The following is a 14793-nucleotide window of genomic DNA, read 5'->3' on the forward strand; positions in this document are numbered from 1 at the left end:
AAATAGCTCTTGGTGTTATTTCGATGATTCTTCTCCCCTCCTCCTTTCTTTCTTGTTGTTTGCATACAAAAAAAGTCGCAGTTTTGATAGAAAGGTGAAGCATTGATTGCGATAGCAAATTAGTAGACAGCATAAGAAGTAAGGGTATTAATTTTATCGACTGTATAAACTAGCAACCCTTGCTTACTAACTAAATTAACAAGTATGGTGTCAGAACAGGCAGGCAACCATCACACTGAGTGACCATAGACACTCACTGTCAAAACGCTAGCGTGAGGAAGCACGCCAGCAGTAGCGAGTGAAGTGACTTTCGAGCTGTCTATCGCTTCAACGCAAACTGAGCGGCGAGAACACAGCACATGCAAAGCTACAAGCCGTTGGCCTACCTAGAGTCTGTGCCCAAACCAGATCGCCTTCAAGATAAAGCCTACACGGCCGCGTGTTGCTGTCGAAGTACAACAATCCTCTCCCCCCCCCCCCCCCCCTTGTTCCTTGCATGCGACAGAAGACTGTGCGCTTCCTTGCTGCTTTCCTCCCTTGAGCCTTGAGCGCACGAGATTGAGCTGCGATCGTCAGCTCATCCCCACACGCTTTCACACGTACGTATAGCATATGACGGTGTTATCGCCCTTGGACTTTATACGGAACATCACGGTGACGGCGACAGCAAAAATTCACCTGGAGCGCGCATATAAGTTAAATCTCTATACAGTCGCCGACCGTTTATTCGGACCTCACAGGGACTGTGGAAATGTCCGAATAAACAGGTGTCTGAAAAAGCAGATGAAGAAAAAAAAATGAAATCCTTTATTTCCACGCACTTATTCGGGCTTGGCAGTCGGCTTGAAGAAATCGTGAATGCGCCGTTGCATGCTGTTCCGTTTACGCGCAATCAGATAAGCCTGAATCTCGGTGAGGGTCGTACGGTTGAAAGCACAGTCACTGCTTATACACGCTCCGCATGCGACTGCAGCGTAGCACATGGTACATCAGCTTCCGACTCAGTCATCGTCTGGCGGTGCAGCAGAAACTGACGAATGATCTCACCGTCGTCGAGTTCTGTGCATGTCGGTACAGCAGTGTCAGCACCTGTGAAACTGTCAAATGAGACGGTGTCCGGAATCGCAATGCAAACACTGTGCAGGTCTCGGCAGAACATTTTCCGCGTCAGTAGGGAGCACATCCGAAGGCGACAAATCTTAGGCCTCCCGGCACCCGCTTGCCGGCATTCCCCAGCGCAGTCTGCGCGGGCACTGTCGGCGCCATTAGGCACTTGACGCGATATTTCCGTATGCCGTGTTGGATCACCAGAACCTCGACACAGCACACAAAGCAAACACCACCATGCCGACACCAGTCGCACAAACGAAAAACGTGGCCTACTTGCCGTGTCGTGCGCGAAGAAACAAATCAGCTGCTGGATTTTCTTGACATGGCTTACTATGCTGAAACCGGAACTCCTGTAGAGCCTCTCTATCGAACCAGGCAGAAACGATGATGATGAGCGGGGATTTGCAGTAGCACCACTTCGTGGGGCAGCAAGGAGGCTCCATTCAAAACAAAAATGGCGTTCAGCAAGTCGAACCATGCACCGGTCAGAGTCGGGGCATGGTGCTCTCGATCGAGTTGGCTCAAGGAGCGTCCGAAAAATCAGATGAGAGGTTGCAAGGTGTCCGAACTTTCGGCAGTTGTTATACATTATGGTCTATGGGGAGAATGGCGGTGCCGCGAAGCAGACCGAATAATCGAGCATTTCCGAATTTTTGGAGTCCGGAAAATCAGTCGGCGACTGTATAACAAAGTCTGTAAAATCGGCAATTTGCTTCGTTCTATTGAAAATTCATTGTATTGAAATTCGACCTTTTAATGCAAATAAGTACATTCGCCAATCGATTTTTCTTAAACGGAAAGGGGCCACAGAATTTTCCTAATTATCGGGCAATCGAAAAAAGCAAATTTGAATGAGAAAACAATTTATTTTGATTCATTTGGGAGTCGGCGACAAATGATATGGCTTCATGCCACGTCGACGATATCTTCACATCGGCAGTGTGAATTAAGCGAAGCCAGTCACACTTCCGTGTGCACTCCATCCCTGCAGAGCTGATTCGCACTTTTCAGCTCCTATAGGTGGTGTGACGGTATCACCGTCATGACAGATGCAGCAGTGCTGGAGGTGCCACTGAAGCGCACACATATGCAAGAGAGTGCAGTGAAGCATATTAGGAAGAGGGTCTGCCAAGGAATCCATGGCCATGCCCAATCATTCATTCCTTGCCACATTTTTAGTTGACAAGTTTTAGTGCTTCTGTTCTGACCTTGCAACACAAAATACACAACACAAAGCCAGTACGAAAAGAAAGTACCCGCAAAATTAACACTGGTGGCGCCGTTACATGACAGGGTACAACAGACTTCTGAAGTGAACTTTCTCACCATTGCTTTTGACTATGCAGGTACAGGCTTGTGTGTCTAGGTCATTCATCAGCACTTGTGGAGCTATGTTTTCTGCAGAAAAGATAATTTGCTCGTAACTGCAGTCATAAATTCAGTGGTGATTGGGCGTGTACACAAGATCGTGAGAGGTTGCATCCGCTCACCGCTTGAAACCATGCAATGCAAAGGAAGGCTGGGAACGAAGCAAGCACTTTCGTGCGTACCATTTTTTTGATCCAGTGTTGCATTACAAGTTTAACAATCATGGTTAATTGTTCTCCTTCCATATAATTGGCCACGTGCGTTATCCACTAAAGTTTTGCCTTAACACTGCCCTCTCTAGTAAAACCAGAGTGTGATAACGAACGTAAACATACAGAACGCTTCACAAAACATTGCTGGAACACAGAGGTCGAGTACCAAAATGTTTCATGAACGCTTAAGAAAGCATCTTCAATCCTTCACATTGAAACCAAACATTTAAAATATGCACCTTCAATGTCCTCAATTGACTTTCGTCTTATTTTTCTTGGCATTCTTGGCAGCCTTTCATGAGAATGCATGGGAATTTTCTCTGATGGCACGGCACCGGCCTTCAGATGCAGTCAGAGGGGTCGGACCTTGAAATGAACGAATACCATATCTTGTCATGACAACACCAGACAATGAACGTCGCAACTGGCAACTCTATGAAAACTCGTCAAGGTCACTCCAGAAGAAATCTTTCTTGAAGTGTTCACTGCACACGACCATGTGGTCGGTCACTGTCTTGCTTATCTGCAGCTTTAGGCTCCAAAGTGCCTTTAGTTTTTTTCTCCTTCGGAAAACTGTGCAGACTAACTTCACCTGAAACTGAACGATTTGTGCTTTGGGAGACAATACATATATAACTACTTTTAACTTTTTGGTTGGGCACATCCATTGCGCGAATGACTGCTGTCTGCGCTGCAAACGCCGATGACTGGTCGGCCGTTTTGGAAAGAAACCACTTCGTGGCGCCACCATTGCTGAAAGGTACGAATAGCGTTGCTCGCACTGGGACGACAGTATCGCTGTGTGTCTACCAACTGGGAAATTTTGAAAACTGGGAATTCTCAGGGGTTTTAAATAGTCCGAAAATACTCCAGGAAAACTGGGGGAATTTGTGCTTCTATGAGGGAAAATAAGCAGTAATTTTATCGAAAGAGAACGAAAGTCGTGATAATGCTGACTCGAGTAACAGAGGAATCATAACGAAACGTCTTTGACGCTGTGTTGACGGCTGGAGCAGTTGCCATTGTAGAGTCAACGACCGACTTTCCGGATGCCCGATAATTCGGACGGCTTCGCCGCACCACCACGTAGCCCATAGAGTCAATGTATAAGAAGTTAAGAACGTCTGAAATTTAGGACGCAAGAACCCTTTGCCGTCTGATTTTCCGGACATTTTGCCATGACCGCAGGACCGGAACGGTATTAATTCATTAATCAAAGTCACCACTGCCGCCCTCTCGATTACCTCGCTGCCTCGAACCTGCGCTCTTGCACGCAGATCAGCTGGCAGCCATAGCCACCACCGCGGCAACGCTAGGCCTAGCTGCTTTGACGTTAGCTATTAAGCTTCTTGCCGTTCGGTGCCATGTTTTTCATTGAAACGATTCGTCGCTGTCAGCAATGGTACCGACTCCGCCTTTGTGGTCCTCGCCATTGACTTCGAAGCTCGGCAAGCACAGCGCGTTGGATAATGCCGGTTCCCGAAAGTCAGCTTCGCCTCGATACAGCAATGTTAAACGGTGAAGCATACGCAAAGGTATTGCGGTGAAGCTTAACAAGCGTGGAAAGGTGCAATTGCCACGGGACACAGTATGTATTCCGTAATTATACAGGCGTGCATCCGCCATCTCCTGTCACAGTACGAGCACCGATTAGCCTAATAAGTGTGCTGTGTTGCGTTTCGCCTGCGACACGTGGTTTTGCCGGCGCGACTGCGGCGGGGCGGCAGACATTTTGGCCCGATCATCGTCGCCGCAACGCTCATCGGCAGGTGTTTCCAGGCGCGACTGCGGCGATGCGACCGCAAAGGATCACCCTCTCCTTCCAGTCATTGTGCCCGAACCAGGCGATGCGAAAGCAGGGATCATCCTCTCATTACAGTCATTGTGCCCGACCGGCAGCGCTACGACAGGGTGCTACGAGATCGTGCTCGACATGGTGCTACGGCAGCGCTACGACAGGGTGCTACGAGATCGTGCTCGACATGGTGCTACGGCAGCGCTACGACAGTGTGCGTCACCATTAGCCCATTGTACATTCACGTGCTCGTCTTTTGAGGGGTTCCTTCTTGCCCTCAACTGCGAGAGTATAAAAACAGCTGCCCCCGGACGCCAAAAGGAGGGCTCCGATTTCTTCTGTTGAGTGAAGTGCTCTCCCGTCTCTCTACTTCGGTCAAACCTGACCGCCAACTCTTTGCGATGTTAAAATAAACAAGTTGTTTCGTTGTTACCAGTCGACTCATGCTTTGCCGGGACCTTCGGATGCTTCCAGTTGTACCCCAGGCCGCCAGGCCAACGCTACCCTTGGGGCTTGCGACCCAGGTACAACCACGGGCGTCAGCGCCGAGTTCCCAACAGATCGTACCAGCGGTGCGATCCAAACAGCTGGCAGTCCTTCAGAGCTTTTTTGGATGTGTCTGTGGTGATTTGAGCCCTTAAGGTCAGTAAAAGATGTGCATTCAGTTTTTGAGGTCCTCTCTTTTTCGAACTTCCCGGTTTCTTGAACGTTTGCACAGTCCCTAGGGAGCCCGAAAAATCGGACGTTGACTGTACAACTGGCCAAGAGGATGCTTCAAATGGTCCGTGGGGCGAATGTGCGATTGAAAGACAATGAGAACAGAAAGGACCTACGCATTGAGGAATGAATGGGAAAGGAAGCATGCCGCCACTTCTTTGAAGGAGCTTGAGCTCAAAAAAAAGTGTTGGCTGATGCCAAGATACAAGTGTCCCTCATCCAAACCAACATAAACTCTTTAAAGCAGTGAAACGCAACACTGAGGCCTTATGCGCATGCTGAGAGTACGTCAGGACAGTAGAAGTTGACTTACCAGCTGTTGAGAGAGAATCTCACTTGGGACTAAGTTCGGGTCTCATACCAATGAGCTTGCTATCTGTTGACTGAAATAGCTCATATTCGAAAATATTTGCTTCGGTATGCATCTTCTTTTTATTCACATTTGAGAATGTTCAACTCGATTTGCAATGGGTTTTACTATTCTTTTTGAAGATACTTTATTCGCTGTGCATTTTACTAATTCCTCCCTTTTGTTTTATTTTTGAATAAAATAAACAGCACTCCTTACTATTCAAACTGGATTAAGTTGTTTTTATTTTTTAATATGCTGACAGTTTCAGGCGACATAATGTAAGCCAGTGTTGAAATAAAACAGAGTTCTTTTTTACTCTGGGAATTTTGCAAAGGCACTCAGGGAAAACCTGGAAAACTCGGGGAATTTGTGAATATCATCTTGGTAGACACCTTGCATCATGAAAAGTGCCGGCAGCGGGAAGGAAATGCTTCGCTTCTCATTCCTACGGGTCACTGAAACTCGATATTACGCAACCTCCAATAATAAACATGCGGGAAGACTGCTTGCATGATGCCACGCCGTCAGCATGCCCACTTTTTGCACACGCGGCAAATCACCTCTAAAGCAGGGTGTGCGGTGTGAGTGCACACACCCACGCATACTGCCATGCGCAGCCACGGCCGAGATGCGCGTCAGCTTATCCCTCAATTCGCCCCCTTGTGCGTGCTTGATCGCATTACTGCGAGCTTGCTCCTCTCCCCCTCTTTCCCTTTGCTGGTGCAGGAAGGCGGCACTTGTGAAGCCGCTATCTTTCTTGTCTTACCCTCACAGACTTTCACTCGCACCCAAAGCATACAGTGCACGGAGCACAATAGAATCTTATCGCACTTGGACTTTATACGGAACATGATGCTGCGGCCCTACTTTGGCAGTCGCTCATGTCATGCGATGCATGATTTGAGAGGTGCGTTTCCACGCAGCCGCATGCAGTTCAATCATTCGACCATTTGCGCCCACAGAAGTTTCCATTTATTGTCTCGGCATTCCTTAGCTGCAACAGTGAACTTTTATTATAGTGAGATTGCATGCAAACACACTTCATTATATTGAAGTTCTAAATACTTGGTTAAGAGGTTATGAGAAGGTAAAATACTTTGCTATATCGAGGATTTCATTACATTGAAGTTTGTTATGTCGAGGTTTATCTTAATTAATATTGGAATAAAATCAATAGGTGCGACATGCAACCTAGAGGCTGCGGCCCCCTGCGACGGGTGTGATTGCAATTTCCATTGTATGAAATCGAAATTGCATTTCTGAAGTGACAAAAAGTGCACCATATGAAACAGCCTTCATTTGATGAAGCATTTAAGAGTGGAAAGTGGCCGCAGTCATGTGACACAATATGTGCTCCTTCATTATACACGCATGCATGTCCTGTGTTCTATCACAGTACGAGCACCTAAATGTCTAATAACTGTACCACCAGCCATTAGGAGCTATTTCTGATGTTCCTGTGGCTCGGAAAAAGAGCAAATTTTTTTTTCTGGGGTTATTTTCATTTACATTGTATTGTGTGAGCTGCATCAATGTTGCTGCAACTTTATTTCTTTTGAGGCATTTGTTTGAAATGAGCTGTTTCATGTTTGCAAATGATGTAAGCTCACATAGCGTTGGTACACAAAACATCCATTCATGCATATTGAATGACTGAAATGTACAAAGAGTGCATATAAGTTACTTTGGCAAATATTTCTACTCTCTGATGGTAGTCTACATATTTGATACTGTGTACGGTCGTGAAAGTACTGTGCCAATTGCACTATCTTGTGCCATGCTACCCAAACTGTGCCAGCTTGCTCCAAAGGAAGCGTTTTGAAAAAAATCCGTGAACTTAGCGGGATGCACGCTTTCAGTGGCAACCACATAGGCATAGCTGCGTGCTAATATTCATCATATGTATCCAGTTGAATTTAGCCTTCAATATTTGCTGGCTCAGTAGAAAACGCCCGAAGAAAGTATGCTTACTTAGTGCATATCCTGGCTTTACTATTGGATAATGAGCAGAAATAAATATTATGTGAACTTTGATTAATTCAGGTGCCCACTGGCAGACGAAGCAGGCACAAGGCCTGTGGCCTATTTTTCTAATTTCGTTTTGAACGCTATAAGAACCATTCATGGGAAAGGGAAGAAATGGCCACATTTTTTTCCGCTATATTGGGTGTCCTTTCTGCTTGAAAATAAATTTATCCAACTCTTTTCAGGGAGTGCCTTTTCCAGACCAAGAAAAGAATGCTGTTGATGTTGTGATGCAGTTTGCCATACGCCGGCTGGGCTTTGCCCCTGATAGCATCATTGTGTATGCATGGTCAATAGGAGCTTTTTGTGCCACCTGGGCAGCCATGAACTATCCTGACATCAAGGGGCTGGTCAGTGTTCATTTCTTTGTTCTGTTTTCAAAAATCTTTACTGCTAGCAATATGTGTGCTGTACAACAGACGGGGATAACCTGAAGTGGATTACTGGGGCCTTCAGATGTGTTCTCCACACAGCGGTGCTCGCAACCAAGGGCTTTTCATGTGTCAGGGAGGCTTTCGGGTGCTCCAGTACTTTTGCTGCAGCTTAGATGAGGTGACAAAAACATCCCAGGACACCTAAGCACTTCTTATGAGTCGTGATGCAAAGACATTAATGTCCAGTTGAATGCCGCTGCTCGGTCCTTTGAGTTACGAACTCCTTGTGAGCAAGCGAGTGCATTGAGACGCTTGGCACATTTTGATTTGGCCTTACCTAGGAGCAGTTAGAACACAGGCGAAAGCTTGCGTGAACAAGGAACATGCCGATAACACAGGCTTCTGAGAGTGAGAGTGATGTGGCGTCACGGCAATGCCTTCTACCCTCATGCAATACCTTGCGTGCTGGTGTTCCATTTCACCTGCTTTGGTTCATCGAGGCCCGAGCCAGCACTATGAGCCAGCGACATGAGCACTCGTGATATGCTGTCGCAGTCAGTGGGAATCTAGATGCCGTTTTGCCACTACAGACACCGCCAGCTTTTCTGCTTAATGGGCCGTTTGATGCTTCTGCATCGAAAAATGCTCATGATCCCTTACTGACCTGGAAATGACGGCTGACATTCCACGAGGGGAGTAAATTGCATGCTGGGGCCTATTTATTCTCAATTCTTTTTCCAATCAAAGCACATACATTCACTACATTCACATTGGCATCTAGAAATGGAATATATCTGCAAGAGTTCATTATGTGACGGAAGTGCACTATACTTCACAATTCGCGGCTTATATGTATGTTTATCGTTTTGCAAGCTGGTTTCAAAGCTTTAAATGAATTGCCTGCTGGTGTTGGCATTTGCATGTCCATGCATTTCGCCGTAGTGATAGGACGTGAAAAAAGATGTAGCACGATCTGCTCACAGAAAGATGTAGTACTTGTTCATGTACACCCAGTGGCAAAATATTGCAGGCCACGAGATCCGAGAAAAAGCTGAATGTCGCCGCAACCTCACAACACAGTCTGGTATTCGCATTTCGGGCCTCGACTAGCATATGCTGACAGGATTGTCAAATACAGTTTTACTAGCTACTGCCACATGCTGCTTGGAAATTGAATGTTTTTGGAGATCCCGTGGTCCGTGAACTTTTGTCATTGGGTGTACTTAGATATATGTGCACATTAGAAAACCTTAGGTGGTTAAAATTAATCCAGAGCCTCCCCCCCCTCCCCCCAATATGGTGGGCCTCATAATTATATTTTGTTTTTGGCACATGCAGTCCAAGATTTATTTCTAAATTTATTTCTCGCCGCATTTGCCACAGTAACGCTTTGTTGTGCTAAGTTGATCGCCAGCTGTAATGGTTACATTGCCATTTGATTCTGAAATTTTTAATCCTGTTTACCGACAGGAATGAGTGTTGTGCATATTGACATGCATCGGCCCGCAAGCGAAAGCATTCAAATTATTTTGAGAGTACACAAAAAAGAAGTTTGTTGTCTATGTATCTGGTGTTGGCTTTGTCAGCAAATGGACAAATCCAACTCGCAGGATTAAGTATGACAGTCCAAAGGCAAATAAAGTGTCACTGAAATGTGCAAATGCACAAAGAATGTTTCAGAGAAGGTGCAGCAGGCTTTTATTTTGTAGATTAAAGAAAATCCAACTGCTGCGCGAGTTTGCCTGCTATTACCTGCTGCATGCCACAGTCTCAAGGCACGCAGCAGGTTGGATAGTGCAAGAAATTGTGCACCATGTACAAAATGATAAATTATGCAGTTATTTACTTGTTTATTAGTGTATCTAGTTGCAGCCTAAGCAGGCATTGTCAAAACTAAAACAGTAATGATTAAAATGTTAATTACATCAAACACAAAATACTAGTCGCTTTCCTGCATCTCTGCTTACGGCATGTTTTCTTTTAATTATATTTATGAATACCCTGCATGCCTTCAGGAAGGCATTCAGTAAAGGGGAATGTGGTTACATCAATGTAAAACTAGCCTTATTCAACAAGGCCGAAAAAGGCATCATGTAACAAAAGCATTATTAGCACAACTCAGTAACATGCAACATAAAACTAAAAACAAGAAAAAGTATACACGGGAAATACTAGTAAATATTATACAAATATCATTACACTGCAGTGTAGGCGCACAAACACGAAAATTTGCCATATCAATTGCTCAATCACTGCAATGCAAAGTACAAAAAAAGAGAAGAAAACCTATGCAGACAACAGCTAAACTCTGCCATCTACTCTGAGATACCAGTTCACAGACAATGGTGTGTGAATCTACATGATTTGTTTAGAAAAATAAATGAATAAATATAACCATAAGTGCGAACTATATACACTTCAATATCAATAAATAAGGATGTAGGAAGGTACAGGAAAAATAACTGCACAAAATTCCTAAATAGTCGAGACGGCTAAATGTTCAAGGCCGAGGTGAAAAATTGCCTAGAATATATCCTATGAAAATCTTCTGCAACAGGTCAAATGAGAGGCAATACGTACGTTGAGATCTTGCACAGTCTGCTCTCTATGGCTGTCTCCGTGGGTATCGGAGCCCTCGGCTTGCACCAGATTGCTTTTTGGCTGATGAATGCGCCAAATAGGATGGCCAGAGCAAAATCTGCCAGCATGCACGGTCTCGGAGGCCATGCGAGTGAGTGTCCCGACCTGCCCACAACTTGTAAATCAAAGAAGTGCAGTGTAGTCTACACCTACAAAATTGTGCTTTCCTTTTTTCTTTTTATTTTGTGTTGTGTGAATCAGTTACACATTTGCTATGCTACTGTTCTTTTTGCAAATAGATACTGGATGCTACCTTTGACGATGTTCTCCCTCTGGCTGCATCCAAAATGCCTCCTAGCTGGGGTGAGCTGGCAAGCAATTCCTAGCATCCTTGCAGTGTCCTTCATATGGGCTCCTCAGAGTTTCTTGTTTGTTTTTTGTTGATTTTTATAGTATGGTCATTATTTCTTTAAGATATAGCCTCTGGGCCAGTATTGAGTGAAAGTGAGTGTGGCTTGGATTTCGTTTCAAAACCTTGTTTGCCAAATGTTAACATAACTGAAATTTAAGAATTAGAACTGGAAATTGACATTACCACCCTCCCTTTACTTCAGCAATGAATAATGCACTATCGAAGCTATTTAATGTCATTGGGGCTCTTCTTTAGGCAGTGTGTAATATACTAATTAAACATAATTTTCTTTCTGTGTGTTCTCTGCTATGTAGAGGGATGCCACAAACATCAACAGTTGAGAATGTGCACTGCCACTTTTTAAACTGCCAATCTCTTGCTGGTTTCTATCAGTACAGGAAGAAATATTGTGATTTCCACCATATTTCTTTTTAATGCTTTATCTGTTGTTAATTCATGTTAAGTGCCTTAGTTTAAAGAAATTTTTAAAATTTTCTTGATTTCAGAGTATATGTAACAAATTTTGTTTCTAATCTCTCAGGAGTTTTTAAGTTTACTTCATTAATGCAGAAGCCAAATTATTATGAAACTAATTCCTTGAAACATCTTCCTAAAACTCCATTATCTTGCTCTGACTGTCCCTAATTTAACCCTTTCAGTGTCTTGTGGTATGGGTATGTTTCCGTGTTTCTGTTCCGCCATTTCATGGACGTAGCCATGCGTTCTCTACTCTCTACATTCGGATGTTCGCACTAACATCAAGTTGGCAAGCTTTGAGGTGGTTCCGCCAGCTGTTGTATACTTCTACAGGAATATTTTCTCCTCTCTGAGTTTGCTCAGCTGTGTTTTTTGTTAACAGCTGTGGAATGAGCCCCTGTGTGGGTGTGGTTACGCAACATAGAGCGCACGTGACTGCAAATGGGAAGGGTGGCTCCTAAACATTGTATACTGCTATGGAAGCGATATGTCGTTTAAATAATCGCGCCAAAGCCTAAGGCTTGCGTGTTCCTGCCATCTGTCGTATTCAGGGTGTCTACCAACCGTGAAAACCGGGAATTCTGAGGGATTTTGAATGGTCGGAAATACTGAGAAAAAACTCTGGGATTTGTGCTTGTATCACGGAAAATGAGCTGTAATTTTATTGAAAGGGAATAAAAGTTGCCGTAATGCTGGCTCGAGTAACAGAGAGGAATCGTAACGAATTGTATTTGACGCTGTGTCATCGGCTGGTAGAGTTGCCAGTGTACAGTCAGCGACAGACTTCTCAGACACCCGATAATTCAGACCACTTCTCGGCACCACCCCATTGTCAGTGTATAAGAACGTCTGAAATTTCGGGTGCAAGAACCCTTCACCATCCGATTTTCCAGATTTTTTGCCGTGACCACAGGACCGAATGGCATTTATTCATTAATCAAAGTCACCACTGCCGCCATTTCGATTATCTCGTCGCCTCGAACCGGCGCTTACCCGCAGATTCGCTGGCAGCCGTAGCCACCACTACGGCAACACTAGGCCTAGCTACTTCCGACGTTCGCTATTCAGCTTCTTGCCGTTCTGTGCAGTGTTTTTCATTGAAATAATTTGCTACTGTCGGCAATGGCACAGACTCCACCTTTGTGGTCCTCGCGATTGACTTCGAAGCTCGGCAAGCACAGCGCGTTGGATAATGCCGGTTCCCGAAAGTCAGCTTCGCCTTGATACAGCAATGTTTAACGGTGAAGCAAACGCGAAGGTATTGCGGTGAAGCATAACAAGCGTGGAAAGGGGCAATTGCCACGGGACACAGTATGTATTCCTTAATTATACAGGCGTGCATCCGCCATCTCCTGTCACAGTACGAGCACCGATTAGCCTAATAAGTGTGCTGGCAGTCCTTCAGAGCTTTTTCGGATGTGTCTGTGGTGATTTGAGCCCTTAAGGTCAGTAAAAGACGTGCATTCATTTTTTGATGTCCTCTCTTTTTCGAACTTCCCGGTTTCTCAATTGTTTGTGCGGTCCCTAGGGAGCATGAAAAATCAGACGTTGACTGTACAACTGGCCAAGAGGATGCTTCAAATGGTCCGTGGGGCGAATGTGCGACTGAAAGACAATGAGAACAGAAAGGACCTACACATTGAGGAATGAATGGGAAAGGAAGCATGCCGCCACTTCTTTGAAGGAGCTTGATCTCAAAAAAAGTGTTGGCTGATGCCAAGATGCAAGTGTCCCTCATCCAAACTAGAATAAACTCTTTAAATCAGTGAAACTCGACCCTGAGGCCTTGTGCGCAGGCTGAGAGTATGTCAGGACAGTTGAGGTTGACTTGCCAGCTGTTGAGAGAGAATCTCACTTCTGACAAAGTTCGGGTGTCATACCAATAGGCTTGCTATCAGTTGATAGAAGTAGCTCATATTCGAAGATATTTGCTTTTGTATGCATCTCCTTTTTATCCTTATTTAAGAATGTTTGACTTGATTTGCAATGGGTGTTACAATTTTTTTCATATGTTTTATTCACTGTGAATTTTACTAGCCCCTCCCTTCTGTTTTCTTCTTGAATAAGGTAAGCACTACTCCTTACCATTTAAACTGGAATTAGTCATTTTTTTAACATGCTTACTAGAGAGTGACAGCATCAGGTGACATGGTGTCAGCCCATGTTGACATAATAGAGAGTTCTGTGTCACTCGGGGAATTTTCCAAAGGCACTCTGGAAAAACCTCAAAAACTCAGGAAATTGGGAAATTTCAACTTGGTAGACACCCTGGTTTATACGAAAAATTTTCTTCTTTCTTTCCTTTTTTTTTTTTTACAGTCTCCCACTATCTTCACATCGCTTGCCTACTTTCCAGTAATGAAGGTGCTCTTTTCGTTAGTGTGCTTTGTGCGGAACAGCTCCTCCCTCTGTTGTATATCTTTCTTCAGTTGCTTTCTGTTTCATCTGTTGCTTTCTCTGCTTTGTCTGGTCAAGTTCGAATAAACGAACGCGCTCCTTCTTTGAGCATGGCCGCTAGATTGCTTTTAAATGGCTGCTCATGTGGAACCTTCATCTCTGACTCCAAATACGAGCCAAGCTCGTACTCAGAAGCTGACAGTTTGTCGTCCACACTTGGAAGAGGCGACTTCATACGTGTCAAATCTTGACCCTGACGCCGTGAAAAAAATACAGAGAACGATGGGATTTTTGAGTCTGCTGCGTGTTCGATTCCTTTTGTCAGCTAGGAATGCAAGAACCATACCAAGGAAACATTTGCCATTGTTTGTCTCATTTTTTCCCTTGTGCATAACCAAAACTAAACCTCTGTGTTCATCTTATAAATACAAGAAAAAAAGAAAAAAAAAACTGGCAGCACGGCACCTCCAAAAAAAAAAGAAAAACCCGACCTGAAAGGGTTAAGCTCTTTTGTTGTGTTTTCTTTATCTACCCTTTCAACTTTCCCGATTTGAAGTTGTGATCAGTTTGCCTGATCAGTGACCTATGTTCTGTTATGCATTGGTTATTTCTTTATTTAATGCTGGAGGCTTTCCTTTTCTCTGAAAAGGTAACTTTCTCATTTTTATTTGTTACAAAAGTTGTCTCATGTGAATGTCTTTTTTTACTTGCCTTCCTTAGTTTAGTTCACTTACTGCTTTTTACTCGATGCTCATATTGAAGCATTCATAGAGTTGAATCCAATACCCTTTCTTTAGGAGGAAAATCTTAGGTTCCTGATATTAGAAGTACACTAGGAAACTTGTGTATGCAAACATGTCATGCCTATTTTGCTTGTTTCCAGAGCCTATCGTGAGGCGAACAATCAAAGGGTACCTGAACTTAAACAATCTGGACCAACTCAACAGGTATTTCATGAAATGCAAAAACCTCTT

At 44.4% G+C, this 14793-nt stretch overlaps 1 protein-coding gene across 4 annotated transcripts in view; it reads left to right on the forward strand.

Annotated features, from left to right (window-relative positions):
- The window catches only part of LOC142582731 (phosphatidylserine lipase ABHD16A), a 141929-nt gene that overhangs the window by 48522 nt on the left and 78614 nt on the right, over window positions 1-14793 (forward strand). For all 4 annotated transcript variants that reach the window (XR_012828474.1, XM_075692731.1, XM_075692754.1 and 1 more), the window contains exons 12-14: window positions 7765-7929; window positions 10833-10896; window positions 14703-14766. Coding sequence is in view for 3 of the 4 variants with exons in the window: in XM_075692731.1 (XP_075548846.1) it covers window positions 7765-7929; window positions 10833-10896; window positions 14703-14766 (293 nt within the window). In the remaining variant the exon portion in view is untranslated. The remainder of the gene's footprint in view (window positions 1-7764; window positions 7930-10832; window positions 10897-14702; window positions 14767-14793) is intronic.

The sequence above is a fragment of the Dermacentor variabilis genome, chromosome 1 (genome assembly GCF_050947875.1).
Source record: "Dermacentor variabilis isolate Ectoservices chromosome 1, ASM5094787v1, whole genome shotgun sequence".
In the NCBI taxonomy this organism is placed as follows: Eukaryota; Metazoa; Arthropoda; class Arachnida; order Ixodida; family Ixodidae; genus Dermacentor; species Dermacentor variabilis.